The sequence below is a fragment of the Neomonachus schauinslandi genome, chromosome 4 (assembly GCF_002201575.2).
Source record: "Neomonachus schauinslandi chromosome 4, ASM220157v2, whole genome shotgun sequence".
Lineage (NCBI taxonomy): Eukaryota > Metazoa > Chordata > Mammalia > Carnivora > Phocidae > Neomonachus > Neomonachus schauinslandi.
Window position 1 is genome coordinate 63,119,619 of NC_058406.1, and position 19,742 is coordinate 63,139,360.

Consider the following 19,742-nt stretch of genomic DNA (forward strand, 5'->3'; position numbering starts at 1 on the left):
TCATTCTCTTAATAGTGTATTTAATAAAAAGAAGTGTTTTTTTTTTATGTTAAAGCCATTCAATTATAAAACTTCTTTATGGTTAGGGAATTTTAGGTCCTATTTAAGACATTCTGGTCTACCCTAAGGTCTAGAAGATATTTTGTTATATGTTATCTCCTAAAATCCTTACCATTTTACTTTTCACATTTAGATCTGAACATCTATTTGGAATGAGTTTTGCATGTCATATCATATAGAGAGTCAAGTATCATCGTTTTCTACATGAACATCCAACTGTCCAAGTAGCACTCACTGAAAAGGCTGTGCTTTCCCCACTGCATTGTAGAGCCACCTTTGTCCTAAGTCGTATGCCCATATATTTAGACAGTGGATCTATTTCAGAGTTCTGTCTCGGTTTCAATGGTTTACTGGTCTTCCTTAAAATTCAGTACCTCACTGTCTTAATTACTGTGGATTTGCAATGAATCACATTCTCTGACAATAAGTTATATCAGTTTATCCTTTTTCTTTAAGATTTTCTTGGCTATTCTTGGCCCTCTGCATTTTCAAATAAATTTCAGTCTGTTTTTCAATTCCCAGGATATACAAAAATTTAACAAAGCTGCTCACATTTAGAGATTACGTTAAATCTATACATCAGTTGGGAAGCATTGACATATTTTATGATATTAAGTGTTCCATTCATGAATATGGCATATACCTTGTTTTATTTCTGCCAAGGTCTGTGTAGTATTCTTGTGTCATTTTTCATTAGATTTTTGCACTAGGTGATTAAATGATTTTTTGTGGTTAAGTAACATTTTTATTTTTTCAATGAGATAACATTTCATAATTTTCACCATTTATATATAAACACAGGTTAATAAAACACATCACCAAACAATAAAATTTCATACTTAATATTTATAGTTGCATAGTTTCATGCTCACATTGTATATATTAACAAATTTCACAACACATCATTATTCTTAGAGTCATGAAAAGACACCTAGAAATCTTCTAATGTATGATAGTAAATCACAACTTCTCAAGAACAGCAACAAAAAAATAGTGAAGATTTAGAAATAAGTGGTAGTCACTTAGGTGTTTTAATTTAACATTTTAGATTTGAAGCCACAATAGCCACCCAGCACACAAGGACCCTATGTTCACTTCAGTGAGAGGGAAGCGCTGAAATGCTGAGTAGGGGCAGGTACAGATTAACTTCAGTCAGTGCTGATGGAAGAGTTTAAAATACGCTAAAAACGTTTAGAAAATGTCATGACTGGGCATGTTGGAACTGAGTACTTGTACAGGATGGAACATCTGTCAGTAGGTCTCAAGAAACTGGGAGCAAAAGTGTTTCTTGGGCTTCAGGTTCGTAGTCTTGACACCCTTCCTCAGAAGGCATCTCATATGCTTCACTGTCCTGATGGTCAGGCATATCTTCCAGAATTCCTTCCTGTGGGCCTCCTTCTTCACTCAGGCTGATGTGAAGACGTCAGCAGGCAGGCATTTCTTTCTGGAGGTTCTTCGAGTAGGAAGTATTTCCTTGCTGCTCCAGCTTCCTGAGTCTCCCCACATTCTTTGGCAAATGCCCTTTGGGTTGTATGGAATTTCTTGGAAAGCCAACAATGACTGACAAGTCTTTCTCAAGCAGCACCACACTAAAGCTCAATTAAGTAGTATTTTAAATTCATTTTTAAATTGTTTGTTCCTCGTATATAGGAATAAAATTGATTTTTGTAGGCAGAGACCATGCTAAATTTGCATATTTATTCTAACGGCTTTTAAATTCTTTTGGATTTTTTGCATGTACAATCACATTGTCTCAAATGACTATTGTATTTCTTTCTTTCCAATCCTATGTTTTATTTCTTTTTCATGTTTTATTGTACTGTAAAAAATCTCCATTACAGTGTTGACTAGAAATGCTTATGATAGGCATCTTTATTTCAACACAGGGGGAAGGTGTCAACATTTCTCAATTAAGTATGATGCTTGTTGTAAATTTTATGTATTTATTCTTTACCAAATTATGGGTGTTCTGTTGAATTCCTAGTTTGATAAAGAGTATTTATCGTGAATGAATGTTCAGTTTTACCAAATTTTTTCCCACATTTATTTTGTTAAGATGATCTTTTGATTTTTCTCTTCTATTCCGTTCATTTGATAAATTACAGTGCTTGATTTTTGAAAGGCAAACTAATTTTTCCTGCATGGAATAAACGCAAATTGGTCATGACAGACATAATCTGTTTATATCTTGATGGATTCATTTGCTGATATTTTACTTAGAATTTTTGCATCTATGTTCATGTGGGAGATTGTCCTATAATTTTTCTTTCTTTTAATGTCCTTATTAGACTTTGGATTCAAGATTATGCTGGCCTAATAGAATGAACTGAGAAGTAGTCATTCCTTTTATATTAAGTAGAAGGGTTTCTGTTAGCTTCGTGTCTGGTACAATTCACTGGTAAAGCCATCCAGGTTTTGAGTTTTCTTTGTATGAGGGTTTTGAATATGGATTTAATAATCTGATTTTCTGTTTATTCTTCTATCAGTGTAGGGAAGTTGTGTTTTTCCTAGAAATCTGTTCATTTCATATAAATGTTCCAACTTGTTTTAAGTTCTTAATATCCTTTGTCATCTTAATCTCTGTAGGGTATTTAGGAATTCATTCCCTCTTATTATCAATATTTATTTTTGCCTTCCCTCTTTTTCTTGATTAGTTTCACCAGGGACCCTTAGTTATACTATCTTTATTTTATATTTTTGCCCCGCTGTTATCTTTATCTTTTCCTTCTTTCTACTTTTTAGTCAACCTAAAAAAGGCCTTATTTTTTTTTACCATTTTGAGATGAATGCTTAGATCCCTAATTCCAAGGTCTTTCCCCCTCCAACATATACATTTAAAGCAATAAAATGTTCCGTGACTATGGGTGTAGCTACATCCCATAAGTTTTGAAATGTCATAATTTATTATCATTTAATTAAAAATATTTTCTACTTCCACTGTGATTTCTTTTTTTAATTTAACTTAATTTAATTTTTATTTTATTATGTTATATTAGTCTTTGACCAAGGATTATGTTAAAGTATATTGTTTAATTTCTAAACACAAGGATTTTTTAATTTTAATTTTTATTATTTATGCAGAGCTTCCCTTCACTGTAGTCACTGAAGATAATCTGAATGTGATTTTCACTCATTTGAAATTTATTTAAATTTCCTTTATGGTTCAGAATATGGTCAACTTTTATAAATTTTCTATGTGTATTTTAAAAGACTTTATATTCAACTTGGTGGTTGTATCTATCTATCATCTATAAAATTGTTAATTGTGTTAAGATCTCCTCTTTCCTTACTGATTTTTTGCCATGTGTTCTATTAGTTACTTGGAAAGATATATTAAAATCTCCCACTGTTTGTGGATTTGTGACTTTTTTCTTTTAGTTCTGTTTAAATTCAGCTTTGTGTACTGAGAGCCTATATTACTGGGTCATGCAAATTAAGGTTATTATTTCTTCCTGGATAGTTAATCTTTTATCGTAATGAAATGACACTCCTTTAGCTCCAGTAATACTTCTCTTCCTAAAGTCTATACTTTGACATTTCAGGGTTTTTTCACTTTTATTGAAGTATAATTGACAAACAAAAATTGTACAACTTGGTTTTTTATATATGTGAAATGATCACCGCAATCTAGCTAGCTAACTTATCCACCACCTCACATAGTTACCGTTTTCTTTGTTTTTCTTTTTTGTGGTGAGAAATACTTAAGATCTACCCTCTTAGCAAAGGTTCAAGGATATAATACAGTACTGTTAACCATAGTCACATTGCTATTTATAGATCTGTGGAACTTACTCATCTTGCATTACTGATAACTTGTACCTTTTCACCAACATCTCCTCATTTCCTTCTCTACCCAGCCCCTGACAACCACCATTCTACTCTTTGCATTTGTGACTTTGACTATTCTAGATTTCACATATAAGTGAGATCATGCGGTATTTGTCTTTCCTTGTCTCGCTTATTACACTTAACATAATGTCCTCCAGATTCATCCATGCTGTCACAAAGGCAGAATTTCCTACTTTTTTAAAGGCTAAATAATATCCCATTGTACATATATTCCATATTTTCTTTATCCATTCATCTGCTGACAAACATTTAGGTTGTTTTTTTTTTGGTAGAAATGGGTTATTTGGAATTTATTTTCTTCAGTTTTTTAAATTGAGGTATAATTGACATATCATTAATTCATTTCAGGTGTATAGCACAATTATTCCATATTTGTATATGCAAAATGATCACAATAAGTCCAGTTAATATCCATTACCATACACAGTTACAAAAATTGTTTCTCTCATGATGAGAACTTTCAACATCCACTCTCCTAGCTACTTTCAGTTTTTTTTTCCTTTGCCCAAGAAATGTCAAATCAGGTTTGATGTTTGTATAGTTTTACCATCTTTCTATTGGTTAATGTTTCCACGGTATGTTTTTTCCATCCTTTTACTTTTAACATTTCTTTTTTTTTTTTTATGTTATGTTAATCACCATACATTACATCATTAGTTTTTGATGTAGTGTTCCATGATTCATTGTTTGCGTATAACACCCAGTGCTCCATTCAGTACATGCCCTCTTTAATACCCATCACCAGGCTAACCCAACCCCCCACCCCCTCCCCTCTAGAACCCTCAGTTTGTTTCTCAGAGTCCATAGTCTCTCATGGTTCGTCTCCCCCTCCGATTCCCCCCCTTCATTTTTCCCTTCCTACTATCTTCTTTTTTTTTCTGTATCTTTCTATTTCAAGTGTACAGCTATATCAAGCACCTCTGATGCTCTTTCTTATATTCTTATAGCCCACCTTTTACTTGGACATTGCTGCTGTGACCAGCTTCATGCCATTGTAATCTGTAGCCACTCACTGGGGACATTTGGCTTCCTGCCCAGGGACTCACACATCCACAGTGTGAAAGTATGGGAAAGGTAATATGCCTGGGGGCAACTCTTGACCACTAGGGGACAGGATCTGGGGGACAAAGGCTCCTCACATGTGCCCCTCAGAAGGCCTAGCAGCATGGAGGTCCCAGTCCCCAGTTGCAGTGACTAACTGGATACTGCACCTTTGCATTGGCTTGTCCTCCTCCTCTAGATTCTCCCCAGTCCCCACCACCAACACCACCAGTTTATGGATCCTCCCATGCTGCAAGACCATATGGCCTGAAAAGCCTAACATACTCATTATCCGGCTCTTTACAGAAAAAACTGTCTAAATCCTATTCTAGGGATCACAACGTGCATCGTTAACTTAATGTCTCATAGAATTCAGTATTTCTGCCACTTCCTGAACAAATCCTTAAAACAGTTGAACTTCATGTACCTGTCTCATGACTAATCTCTATTTTTAAATACCACAAAATACTTTTAGTATTCTTTTATATGGTCAATACTCTTTTAGGTTTACCTACATATTTACCATTTCATTGCTGTTCATTCATTACTCTGGGCCAATTTTCTATCTTGGATCATTTTTCTTCTACCTAAAGAATATTTTTTAATGTTTCCATTAGTGTAGAATTTCTGAGGACAGATAACTCTCAGTTTTTGTTTGTTTGAAAATATCTGTATTTACTAATCTTGATTTTTGAAAGATATTTGTACTGCATACAGAAACCTAGGTTGGCAGTTATTTTGTATTGGCTCTTTAAAGATACCATTTTAAAAAATAAAATAAAAATAAAATTTGCATTTCTTTGAAAAAAGATACTATTTCATTGTTTTCTGGCTTTCATTGTCACTTTTGAAAATACAGCTGTTTATTGTTGCTCTTCTGAAGGTAATCTCTCATTGATTTTCTTCTGGCAGCTTTAAAGATTTTTTTGTTTTGTTTTGCTTTGGTTTTTTTGTCTGTCTAAACTTTTAGCAGTTTTACTATGATATGCTTAGATCTGAGGTTTTCTGTTTCTTCTTTTTGGCTTTTATATTGCTTTTTGAATCTGAGGCTTGATATCATTTGTGAGTATATTGTCTAATACTCCTTCTTCATTTTCTCTCCCCTTCTAGAACTTTCTAACCATTCTCTCATTTGTCTTTTTTCCTATTTTCTGTACTTTTCCTACCCTTGTCCCCCCTTGTTTCATTCTGGATATTTTATTCTGCTTTTTTAGTTCACTAATTCTCTTTTCAGGTATGCCTAATTGGCTGTTAAATATACTTAATCACCTAATATAATGAGAATTTGGGGTGATTCTAAAGGGATTTAGTCCTGTGAGTCTGGTTCAAACATACCCTGATGGTGTAGCCCTGTGGAGTCCAACCAAAACGGGGGCAGCAATAGTAGTTTTTAGAGCTCCTTCTCCTGGGTGGAACCCACATTCTAATTTTTGTCCCCCATCCCCATAGTCTGTTTAAAATTCTGCCCAGAAATTATTTCCATGTTAAATGATAATGAAGTCTAATTATCTATCCTTTTTTTCCTCTTATGATCTAATCTAGCTTCTGTGATAATGATGTGTGTTCAGGAAATGTTTAATGGATGAAAGAAATAATTTGTCTTACATTTTCACTGTGGGCAGAATAGGGAAGCAAATTTAAGCCCAATATTAGAAAGAACTTCCCAGTTATTAGAGTCTTCCAATAACAAAAGGGGCTGCCTTGTAAGTAGTAGGTACCCATCCCAAGAAATACTGTTAAGAACATTCAAGTTCAAATGTTCAACTTTAAAAATTGCTTGTCAAGAGACTGTGGAGATAATTACAGGTTTGGCATTAATTTGGGTCAGATAACCTCTCAAGTTTTTTCCAGCCTTTGGTTTCTGTGATTTCAGCTTTTGTTCCAATTTGATCTTCTCTCTCTCTCTCTCTCTTTTTTTAGTGCTTTGCTTCCTGGTTTCTGACAGTGTCATCTGAATTATGGAGTGTAGGCCTTCTGACACATCTTCATAAAGAATAGGCCAGTCAAAAGTACTGACAGTTAGGAACAGGGAGTATTAAAACAAGCTCACTTGGCAATCTGACACAGTGAATATGTCTTTGCTTATCAAAGGCAGTCACGGGTTCATTTCAACAGAGTAATCATTCAGGTAAGGGAGACATGCCAAGGAGGTTTGGCATGTCTATATAATGACAGAAAAAAATTGATTTAGTTGATTCATTAAGAGAAATAATATCAGCATTTGAAAAGCTTACTTCCTTGTAGACAAAAGCGGTATCTCAAATTTTGTTCTCATTTATGTATGTACTCATTCATTCATTGAATCAGCAAATATATTTCGAGAACCTAGGGTATGAAAAGGTATGTCAAGGATCCATTTTGTTTGGTGATACTTCTCAACATGTCACAAGTGAATTTTATGAAAAGTTTCTAGGGACTTCACATCTTTTGGAATGCAGTGGTATCTGCTTCTATTTGGGGAAAAAAAAACATGAACGACTCAAATATTTTTCCCTTTAAAATAGAGTACTGTTGGAGAAGGTGAGGCCCTAATGACCGGGCATGTGTGGGGGTTACTAGGACTCAGATGAGCACACGAGTGGCTGTGGCTGTGTTATCCCCAGCTGCCACAGTCCTCACCGGGTCTACATCTTAATTGTTTTTTCTAATTCTAATTCTATATTGTGTCATTCATACCAAAGAAAGATGGCAAGTTAATTACAATGATAAAATTAAATAATTCCCAGAGTCACTTCAAAGTCATCTTTCTCAAACCTGAAGTTGCATTTCATTGATCAAAACTTAGATATTCCACTTTTCTGTAAACCTGAAACTGCTTTTTAAAAAAGGCTTTTAATTTAAAAAAAATAAGCAAAATGCAGTTTTATTTGAAGTCTGAAAAAGTCTTATAGGGCGCCTGGGTGGCTCAGTTGGTTAAGCGACTGCCTTCGGCTCAGGTCATGATCCTGGAGTCCCGGGATCGAGTCCCACATCGGGCTCCCTGCTCAGCAGGGAGTCTGCTTCTCCCTCTGACCCTCCTCCCTCTCATGCTCTCTGTCTCTCATTGTCTCTCTCGCAAATAAATAAAATCTTAAAAAAAAAAAAAGTCTTATGTAAATTTCTCTAATATTTCAGAAGCCAACAGTAAAAAACAAAATACAGTAGTGATTACATATATGTCTATCCATGGCTTCATTGTGTTATGTAGGGAGAAGCACTTACATTGTAGCCTGAAGCAAAACACAAAATGTATTAAAGTAAACCATTTCATTTGTTTAAGTGCACAATGAAAGAATTTCAAAAGTCAAAAGTTTTTATCTGTATTTAATACTAAGCTAGTAATTCAGGGTTTTCCCCCCATATTTTGATATACATTGTAACTAAACCAAGAGTAATATAACATTTTATTTGTCAGAAATTGTCTTCTTCCTAGTATTTTCTATGTATTTATTTATTTTAGGGAGAGAGCAAGCAGGGGTCGGGATGGGGTGGGAAGCGGGGTGTCCAGGGCGGGGCAGACGGAGAAAGAGAATCTCAAGCAGTCTCCACGCTTAGCATGGAGCCTGACGCAGGGCTCAGTCTCACAACCCTGAGGTCATGACCTGAGCTGAAATCAAGTCGGATGCTTAAATGACTGAGCCACCGATGAGTCCCCCTAATATAATTTATTTAAAGCGAATTTTGAAGGATGTCATTTGTTATATTGGGTAAGCCTAAATATTACCAAGGATTTTATTAAACATAAATTTTACAATATAATATTTGATAAAATAAAGGTTTTAACTTCAAATAATGTCTTTATCATAAATCATTATAAAGTGATTTTCTAAAGTATTAAGGCTTCTCAAAAACTATTTAGAAGTTGTTTTTTTTTTATTAGGAAATACTAAACTACAGAGATGGAGAGCTTTTCCTCTTATTTTACAGTTGAGAAAACGGAGGCTCAGAAAAAATGAACTATTTGTTCAAAGGCCAAAAATTAACAGATGGCAGATTCTAGATTTAAATTCAAGATGATCTGATTCTAAAATTCATGCTCTTAATCACAAATGCCAATGTGTGCCTTAGACAGTAGTAGGGGGACCTGGGGGAGGGGGAGTCTGAGTGACATTTCAAAGACAAAATCCATAGGCAATGCTGATGGCTCAGAGAAATGAAAGTTTTGATGAGTAAGGGTTCTCTTCTAGCTGAGAAATTTAGGAAAATAGTGTTGCTACCATAAAATACCCATAACAGTAGAAAAATAAATAAATAAACAAGATAGGAATTTCATTTAGGGAAAAAGGTGCTGAGATTGATTGTGGCCTTGCTAAGTCAAAAGTAGCATTAAGACTTATGGGTAGGGGCGCCTGGGTGGCTCAGTCGTTAAGCGTCTGCCTTTGGCTCAGGCCATGATCCCAGGGTGCTGGGATCGAGCCCTGCATCGGGGTCCCTGCTCAGTGGGAAGCCTGCTTCTCCCTCTCCCTCTCCCTGCTGCTTGTGTTCCTTCTCCCATTGTCTCTGTCAAATAAATAAATACAATCTTTAAAAAAAAAAAAAAGACTTACAGGTAGAGCTGTCCTATAAAGCATTTGAAAATACAGGACTTAGATTCTGTTGAAAGTCAGTGCTGAAAATGTAGATTCAGGATCCATCAACTAAGGGTAGTGGTTGAAACCAGAACAGGTGAAAAAGAATGAGAAGAGAATGAGAATCTGGAGACATGACCTAAAAACAGTAACATGATCTAAACATGATCAAGGAAGGCCCCCACTTGTGGGCTTAAGGAGGGAAAAATGTGAGCCAAGAAAATAAAGAAATAAACAAATAAGTAACAAAAAGTTAAAGGAGGACCGGGAACAACCTAGAATCATGAAAGCCAAGAACTAATAAACGTGGCTAAAATTTATTGAGCACTTACCGTGGATCAAATTTGCATTGTGTATTTCACATACATTATCTTATTTAATCTTTATAGTAACTCAAGGAGGTAGGTCTGTAGATCTTTATTGATAGATGAAGACACAGAGGCTTTGCAAAATTAAGCCAATATGCCTGTCACTCAGCTGGCAAGTCCTAGGGCAAAAACTGGAATGTGTGTTTCCAGCCTCCAGGGTCCATTTTCCAACCAGTGGTCTCTAGAGTGTACAAGGCAAACCACTGTGGTGTGGGAAGAAAATGTTAAAATTGCAATTATTATAGCTCTTCTTCTTTAAATTGCATTTTTGTGTATGTTTTACAACAAGCATCCTATATTAGTATGGTGAATGTGCATATTTTCTAAATTAATAAGTATATATTTATTGGGGCATATGCTCAGTAAATTTACTAATGTAAGGATGCAAAAAATATTGGAATCATTTCTTTATTATTATTTTTTTGAATCATTTCTTTAAACTGCTATACAAAACCACCTTTTTGTCTTGTCCCATCTTCAACAAGAAACTACATTCACTTTCTGTGGCCATGCTGTCTTTTAAATGCAATACTAGTTCTAATTGAGTTAAATAAGAACTGTTTTCTTTTCAAGTTATTCCTTGGTATTTTCAGAAATTTGTGAAAGCTTTTGGGTTTAATTGGTTCTTTGTAATAGTAAAAGGAGCACAGGCTTTAGGCCAGACAGATATCCACTTTGACCTTTCTGACCATGTGACCTCAGACAAATATCTCATTTCTCAGAGCCAGGTTTGTTCATCTGTAAACTGGAGATAATATGTACCTGGCAGAGTACTGCAAAGTTTAGCAATATCGTATGAAAATAACTTAGCACTGGGCCTGGCATACAGTGGATACTTTCAGATTTTATTTATTTATTTGAGGTGGGGGCGCACATGTGGTGAGAGGGGATGAGGAAGGGCAGAGGGAGAGGGAGAAAGAGAATCTGGAGCAGACTCTGCGCTGAGCCCAGAGCCCCATGCAGGGCTCAGTCTCACGACCCTCAGATCATGACCTGAGCTGAAATCAAGAGTCGATTGCTTAACCAACTGAGCCACCCAGGGGCCCCTACAAGCGATACTTTAAAAGAACAGCAAAAAGTAATAATAGGAGCAGTTCACTGTAGAGAATATCTATAGTTCAATCATCATGTCCCCTCTAAAATCCAGTCACATACACCTTTGGCAAAGTTTTGCCTATACTGTCCTTAATTTAACCTGGGTACTTGTTTGAACATAGACAAAAAGGATTTTCCAGAAATATGGAGGCCACTGCATACAGCTGTGCAGGTTGCAGAATGCCATTTACATGAGCTACAGGCATACCTTGGATATATTGTGGGTTCAGGTCCAGACTACTGCAATAAAGCAAATATCACAATAAAGCAAGTCAGGTGAGAATTTTGGTTTCCCAGTGTAAATAAAAGTTAATGTTTACACTATACTGTAGTCTATTAAGTGTGCAATGGCATTATGCCTTAAAAAAAATACCTTAATTTTAAAATATTTTATTGCGGGGTGCTTGGGTGGCTCAGTCGGTTAGGCAGCTGCCTTTGGCTCAGGTCATGACCCAGGGTCCTGGGATCGAGCCTCGCATCGGGGCCCTGGAGTCCTGGGATCAAGCCCCGCATCAGGTTCCTCTGATGGATCTGGGCAAAATCAACTGAAAACCTTTTGGAAAGGATTCACCATCCTAGATGCTATTAAGAAACAAATAATACATTATATGTTTAAAAAAAAGATAATAGGAAGAGAAAAACAAAGGGGGGGAAATGGGAGGGGGAGACGAACCATGAGAGACTATGGACTCTGAGAAACAAACTGAGGGTTCTAGAGGGGAGAGGGGTGGGGGGATGGGTTAGCCTGGTGATGGGTATTAAAGAGGGCACGTACTTCATGGAGCACTGGGTGTTATATGCAAACAATGAATCATGGAACACTGGGTGTTATACGCAAACAGTGAATCATGGAACACTACATCAAAAACTAATGATGTAACGTACGGTGATTAACATAATAAAATTAAATTTAAAAAAAAAAGTCACCCACTTAATCTCTTTCCTTCCCAGCTTTTTGAATTTATTTTCATAGTGGGCTGATTCTAACACTAATCTTATATACATACTTTAGTAAAAATGTTAATCTTTAAAAAAAAAACATTTGTGATTTGTGGAAAGAGGTCAAAATATCAACATTAACAGGAGTTTGGAAGTTGATTGCATCCCTCATGGATGACCTTGAGGGGTTCAAGACTTCAGTGGAGGAAGTAGCTGCAGATGTGGTGGAAATAGCAAGAGAACTAGAATTAAAGTGGGCCCTGAATATATGACTGAATTGCTGTATCTCATGATAAAACTTTAAGGAGTTGATTCCTATGGATGAGCAAAGCAGGTGGTTTCTTGAGATGGAATGTACTCCTGGTGAAGATGTTGTTTGATAGCACTTTACCCACAGTAGAACTTCTTTCAGAATTGGAGTCATTCCTCTGAAAATGTTCTGCTGCTTTACCAACTACGTTTATGTACCATTTTAAGTCCTCTGTTGTCATTTCGACACCCTTCACAGCATCAATTGACTTTGCCCAGATCCATCAGAGGAATCACTACCTATGGCAGCTATCGCCTTACAAAATGTATTTCTTAACTAGTAAGACTTGAAAGTTGAAATTACTATGTGGTGCATGGGCTGCAGAATCAATGTTGTGTTAGCAGGCCATGAAAGCAATGTTAATGTCACTGTCCATTTCCATCAGAGCTCATGGGTAATCAGGTGCATTGTTAATGAGCAACAATATTTTGAAAGGCATCTTTTTTCTGAGCAACAGGTCTCAACAGTAGGCTTAAAATACTCAATAAACCATGTTTTAAACAGATGTGCCATCATCCAGGCTTTGCTGTTCCATTTTTAGAGCATAGGCAGAGTAGATTTAGCATAGTTCTTAAGGGCCCTAGAATTTTCAGGATGGTAAATGAGCATTGGCTTCAACTTAAAGTCACCAGGTACATTAGCTCCTAAAAACAGAGTAAGCCTGTCTTTGAGGCTTTGAAGCCACGCACTGACTTCTCTGTATCTGAGAAAGACCTAGATGGCATCTTCTTCCAGGACAAGACTGTTTCGTCCGTACTGAAAATCTCTTGTTTCGTGTAAGCTACAGCATTAATTATCTTACCTAAATAACTTGCTAGATAACTTGCTGCAGCTTCTCCCTCAGCACTTGCTGCTTCACCTTTGCACTTCCATGTTACGAGAAGGCTTCTTTCCTTAAGCCCCATGAACTTACCTCTGCTAGCTTCAGACTTTCCTTCTGCAGCTTCCTCACCTCTCTCAGCCTTCCTAGAATTGAAGAGAGTTAAGGCCTTGCTCTGGTTTAGGCTTTGGCTTTGGCTTAACGGAGTGTTGTAGCTGGTTTGATCTTCTCTCCATAACTTTCTCCGCATCAGCAATTAGCCCGTTTCACTTTCACTTTCTTATCATTTACGTGTCACTGGAGTAGCACTTTTAATTTCCTTCAAGAACTTCAAGGTATGCCTTGATAAGAATAATGGCTCCCCCTATTCTTGTACAGAGCAGTATCCCTAGAAATATCCTGGCAAAGACATAGAGGGCCAAAGATACGGCATCCTCAACAGAATTAAAAGAGACGAATGCCACTGCCCACACTTGCATTGGTTGGTGTGTTAAATGCTTGTCTGCTTATTTGATGTTCTTCGCAGATCTGTACTCCCGACTTGGTGGTATTCTTGGCTTGTGCCAATCAGAGGCTCAAAGAAAGATTACTGAAGCGCGCAGAGCAACAGGGACGGCCTGACGACAATCTGAAAGCTACCCAAAGGAGACTAATGAACTTCAAGCAGAATGCTGCTCCATTGGTCAAATACTTCCAGGAAAAGGGGCTCATCATGACAGTAAGTTAGCTATACTTTTACATGTCCAGTATAAGAACAATCTTTCAGATTTCTAATTCACCTGTTCTCATTTAGAAACCCTCTTTACTTTAAAAAAAAAAAAAAAGTGGCTTTTCTTGGGTTTTAGATCCAATGGGAAAAAAATTGATAATTTTACCTGCTTTGCCTTGATTAAGTCATTATGATAAAAATACTTTCAGTTTAGTTTAATTTTATAAAAAATGATAAATTTTAACCTTGGCTAGAATTCTATAGTCCCCCCCCCCAAAAAAGTATTTTTAAATAATTAGTTGGATAATCTTTAGTACTTGCCCAGTTTCTCAACTCTTCTGTCTTTGGAAACCTAATAAAATTGATAGGTTTAAAAACACATAGTTGATAGAGTGTTCTATTAGACTTACATTGTAAGTCCGGTTTTATCACAAAGTACCACGTAAAGAAATGAGGTCCTGATGGCACAAAAAAGTTTCCTAAGGGTTTGACTTGCTTAAAGAAGTAATAGTGTCTGAAAATGGAAGGCATTGATCTTTCTGCTCCATTAACACAATGCTAGTATTTTCATAATTTGTTTTATGGTTAATGATACTCAATGTACCAACGAAAGATGAGACTGAATCATTATTTAATACAGTTATTAGAATACAGGAAGTTAGCGGTGAAGATTCAGCTAAATTATGATCCCATAACATCAAAAATTCAAGTATTAGAGGAGACAAAGGAATCACTGACCATCTGATGAAAACATTTTATGGAGGAACACACCAACATCAGAGTAACTCCATGATAGCAGGATGGTGGCAGAGCTCAGCAGAACCTTCCCCCCAGCCCTTGGGTTTTTCTCACCAGACCAGAGAGTCTTGTCTAGTGAGGTTACAATGCCTGGTAGACAATCTGATGAAAATAATTCATGCCTTTCTTAATAAAATTCACATAAGATTTTTTTTTTTTAACAAATTTTAGGTAAATCTACTGAAGCTCATCCACAGAGCCCCTATGACCTAGCAATTACTGGGTAAAAAAATCTCTTCATTAGACTAAGATGCCCTTAGATCTGAGACAGTCACGACACTTGAATAATAATCTCTCTGCAGTCTTTTTAGCACTCTAAAGAAATATTTATTCGAATTTGCTCTTTGAGTCAAAGTTGTCATGTCAGAGAATTGTAAATCTGATCTGAAAATTGTTCACAGTGCCACAGTTCATTTTATGGTCTAAAAGAGACATTGAAAATAGGAAAGATTCAAGAAAGTCAGGGTGGATGTTTCTCTGGCTAATTTTGTTGGGATTGTTCCCTGTTTGTCTTGCAAATTACCAATGCTTCTGCACTGTGTCATGAAAAAAGAAATTTACCCTACAGACGAAACTGCCAACTGCAAAGTGCAGAGCCAGAGTTTTAATTGATGTTTGCAAGGCTTAAAGGTATTGCCAGAGTGTCTCTGATTACTCCCTGCCTGTCACGTTCGTCATCACAAGTAGAGCAGATTTCCCAAATGAATGCAGAGTGGGGATTGTTAATTTACTAATATTTTGCATGGAGGTGAAATGCCATTGCCTGTAATTGAGGGAGTCAATAACAATGTGGATGACAGCCTGTAACCTCACTGCTAAAACCAAATAAGCTTTAGGATAAACACCTCTTATTACTGGGAGACTTGCCTTGGAAAGTCACCTTTTGAAAAGTGGTGACACAAACACAAGCTAGGCTCTGGGGAAGAGAATTAGAAAATTTTGTCCATCAAAGGAGCAAATACTGCATCCTGAATCACATGTACTCCTTCAGAACGTGGATCATAGTTCGATTTTGGAATTAAAATATATCTGATAGCATTGCTGCTTTTAAAGACGAGTTAAATAATAAAACAATCATCCTTATTAATCACAAAACATATTAAGATTTTAATTTAAAAACTGGGAGTTAACAGATCAAACCCCTCTGTAGTTTTTTTCTGTTGCTTCTCCCTGCCCCTCTTAATTGATTCATTTATTCATTTAGTAAATATTTATTGAGGATCCCTGGGTGCCAGACATTATCCTAGGTGCTAGGGATGCAAATCTAAATAAGCAAAAGGTAAGGATCTTTATTTTATTCCCTTACATATTACAAATTCCTAGAACAGTACCTGCCTGGTACATAGTGTGCTCCCAGTAAATGAATAAAGCTTACAGTCTATGGGGAGAGAGATACTAAACAATGAGTTATTAAAGGTGGTAACTGTCGCAAAGGAGAATGTACAAGGCATCCTCACATATGTCATGCACTGTGTTAGGAATTGACTAGAACAGACTCTTCTCACCCACAAGTAAGATTAATCATTTATCTTGGTGTGAGGTTCTTAAAGACCACGGAGACCACATGCCTCTTCAGTCCAGTTGAGAAACTTCATCTTGGTGCTTCTCTTCCCTAGGGCTTTGGAGTCTGAAACTCTCACTTGAAATCTTATGCTCCAATGCCATTTAATAAATTCATGATGCTCTGGGACTTGGTCTCCATCTGTAAATTGGAGATGACGTTACCTACCACATAATGTTGTTGTATGGGTGAAATGAGAGAATGTGTGTTGCACGGCAGACAGTAGCAATGCAGAGGCCATGTTTAGGGTGCACCATACAGCCCCACTGCCTGGCTCAGATTCCAGCTGCGCCACCTACCGCCTGCATCACCCCCTGCGGGCTACTCATCTCTGTGACTCAGCTGCCTGACCTGGGAAATGGGTATAATCGTCCATCCTACCTCAGTGTAATTATAAGGAGTAAATGGATACCATAACAATGCCTGGAATGTTGTAAGGCCAATTTAAGTGATTGATATTGTTTTATAATTCTTGTGTTTCTTTCTGTCTCTTCCCTTCCCCTCCCAACCCATCTTTTGGAACCTACAATTACCACTAACAATTCCGTGCTCTCTGAGGGCTCACTGTTGCCTTTTCTCACATAGATTATTGAGGAAATCCAAAATGAAGAATCTAGGTTTTAAATCTAGGTTTTAAATCTAGGTTTAAATCTTCGTTTTATTATTTAACTCGTCTTTAAAAGCAGAAATGCTATCAGATATATTTTAATTCCAAAATCATGCCAAATTCATTTTTTCTTTAAAAATGTCTGTTATCAATTTTTAAATTGTCCCAGTGTTTTTTCTTAACTTCTGTATTGGTTATCTAATCAAGCCATAAAATGGCTGCGTCTGAATACTGTGATTGGATTGCAGCAAACATCAACTCATTTTTTTTTCTTTTTTACTTCATCATTCACTCTACCTATTGGCAGATTTGACTCAAGAACGAACCCAGTGTGACTGAAGAGAAAACCTAATCAAAATAGCCAGGAAAATATGCTGTTATCTGAATACTGTATCTTATTGACATGATTCCCATGACATGGACCTTTTCATTTTTATTCCTTTATTATACTTATCCATATCCAGCCATCTGTGCATGAATTAAATGCTATGAAATCACAAGGCTAGGATATTAGGGACTTCATAGAATCTTCTCAGACAAGTTTATATGTTGTTTTTTAACTTACAATAGGGTCGGATGTAATTGCTCATCATATCTTTTACAGTTTTGTGCTTCTAGTTAAGTTAGGTGCTGTGAGTTCCCCAAGTTTGTCAAGAGTTTTGTTTTGAAGTTTGTTTGAGTATTACTGGGACTAAGAAAGCTGCTTAGTTAGTCTTACAGAGTAAGCTCTGTTTTGTGACATTTTGAAGCACTGGGACTTGATGAAACTATATAACTCTTGAACTATCATTTCCCTTCTATAGGATCTTCAAAAGTCTCAGTAATACATATGTGTGTGTGTGTGTGTGTAATGATAATTTTTTATCTTTATTTTTAAAACTTAAAGAAACCCCTAGTCTGTTTTAATCATCGTCCCTAAGTTGGATGAAACTTATTGAAGAAATGGTATTAGTTAAGACAGGTCAAGCTTAAGTAAATTTGATGAACTATTTAAAAAATACATACAGTTTTGTTCGTTGTTTTAAGAAAAAAGGTATTCTAAAATGATTGAAAAATAATAGAGTAAGATGTAATGTTTATATTGTTATTTTCCAAAATGCACTGTGCTGTTGATCCAGCCAGGAAAACATGCCACTCACCAGGGAAAGGGTTACACACTTGTGTGCATTGAATAAATGCTACTCAATATAGATAATAATCATTACCACTGTTTGAAAGGCATATTTTTAGCACACACACAAAATATTAGGGATGACATGGTTACAAATAAAGTCTCTAAATAAATCTATTTGGCTTTAAGCAAAGCTCCCAATATTTGCCTTGTTTTTCTCATTTTGCAGTGGAGTAGGGAATACTTCATCACAGACTGGCTTCAGTGCTGGGGAACTGGCAGAGAGAACACATCCTTGTCAAAACCACAGTATTGTTAATTCACCAGATACTATCCCTGAGCCCCCCAGATAACCCCTTATGCCCTTATATCACTTCCTTCAAATTTGAGAATACCCATAATATATATTTCAAATTCACCACTGAAACTGTGTAGTTCCCATCCCACCAGACACTCGTAGCCTAAGGGAAAATAAATAGGAATAGTAAAAGTTAATTTAGACAGAACTGAATAATTATTTGTCGATTAACTTAGTTTCATAGGAATCAACACTAACATTTAAACACAAGTACACTTACCTCTAAACTGCGAGTGCATAGCCATTCATTAATTATCACAGTTTCCACTAACATCGCCGCACGGGGTGGGTGGAAAAGAAATCTAAACCGCACAAACCCTCAGCAGGTTTAGCAACTCACCTAAACATAAGAAAGACAATGAAGATACTTCGTAACAATTTACCCAAACAAATCCATTCTCCTAAAATTATACTCAGAGGAAAATTCTGTCATTGCTTCTCAGTACTTGAGGTTGATGAATTTGTAAATAGGTAACATAATGAAGCTGTATTTCCTTTAAATAGCGTCACTTATTCTATCCTGTTTAAATATTCATTGTCATGTAACGAAAAGGCCCGTTAATTCCTTTTGGGTGGGTTTAGTAAGACAGAATATAGTCAAGGAGTAGTGTTCAAAGGTTAATAAGAAAGGCTATAGTTGTATTCTGGCACATACTTACTTGGGTGAAAATGGTGTATATATGTGCTGGATATATGGCCCTCTGAATTGTTTTAAATTCAATTTAAAAAAAACTGAGTAGACAGTGCCTTCTGGCATGAAACCTGATACTGTTAGAACTTCAATGTGAAGAGCCCAGAGGAAACATGAGAAATACTCATTTGACTTGAATACAGGGCAGCTTATAAGGAGTCACACTGTGTGGGCAACAAGCATTTATAGACTCCTACTGTGTGCAGACGCAGCAAGAGAGAGCTGCCCTAGAGAAACTACTGTCGCTTCTTTTAGGAGAGTAGCATCTCTGTGGATTTTTTTGAATGGGTATTTAGATTTTTTTAAATTAGCATATAATGTATTATTGGTTTCAGAGGTACAGGTCTGTGATTCATCAGTCTTATATACTACTCAGTGCTCATTTCATCACATGCCCTCCTTAATGCCCATCACCCAGTTACTTCATCCCTCCACCCCCACCCCTCCAGCAACCCTAAGTTTGTTTCCTATGATTAAGAGCTTCTTATGCTCTGTCTCCCTCTCTGATTTCATCTTCTTTTATTTTTTCCTCTCTTCCCCTATGATCTTCTATTTTGTTTCTTAAATTCCACATATGAGTGAGATCATATGATAATTGTCTTTCTCTGATTGACTTATTTCGCTTAGCATAATACCCTCTAGTTCCATCCACGTCGTTGCAAATGGCATGATTTTTTTTTTTTTATTGACACATAATGTATTATTTGTTTCAGGGGTACAGATCTGTGGTTCATCAGTCTTCACAATTCACAGTGCTCACCATAGCACATCCCTCCCCAATGTCCATCATCCAACCTCCCCATCCCTCCCACCCCCCTCCACTCCAGCAACCCTCAGTTTGTTTCCTGAGATTAAGAGTCTCTTATGGTTTGTCTGTC

General features: G+C 36.5%; 1 protein-coding gene across 1 annotated transcript in view; it reads left to right on the plus strand.

Annotated features, from left to right (window-relative positions):
* Positions 1-19,742, plus strand: part of AK5 (adenylate kinase 5) — a 238,586-nt gene that overhangs the window by 41,452 nt on the left and 177,392 nt on the right. Inside the window, exon 6 of the mRNA XM_021678135.1 lies at positions 13,556-13,747. Coding sequence (XP_021533810.1) covers positions 13,556-13,747 — 192 coding nt within the window. The remainder of the gene's footprint in view (positions 1-13,555; positions 13,748-19,742) is intronic.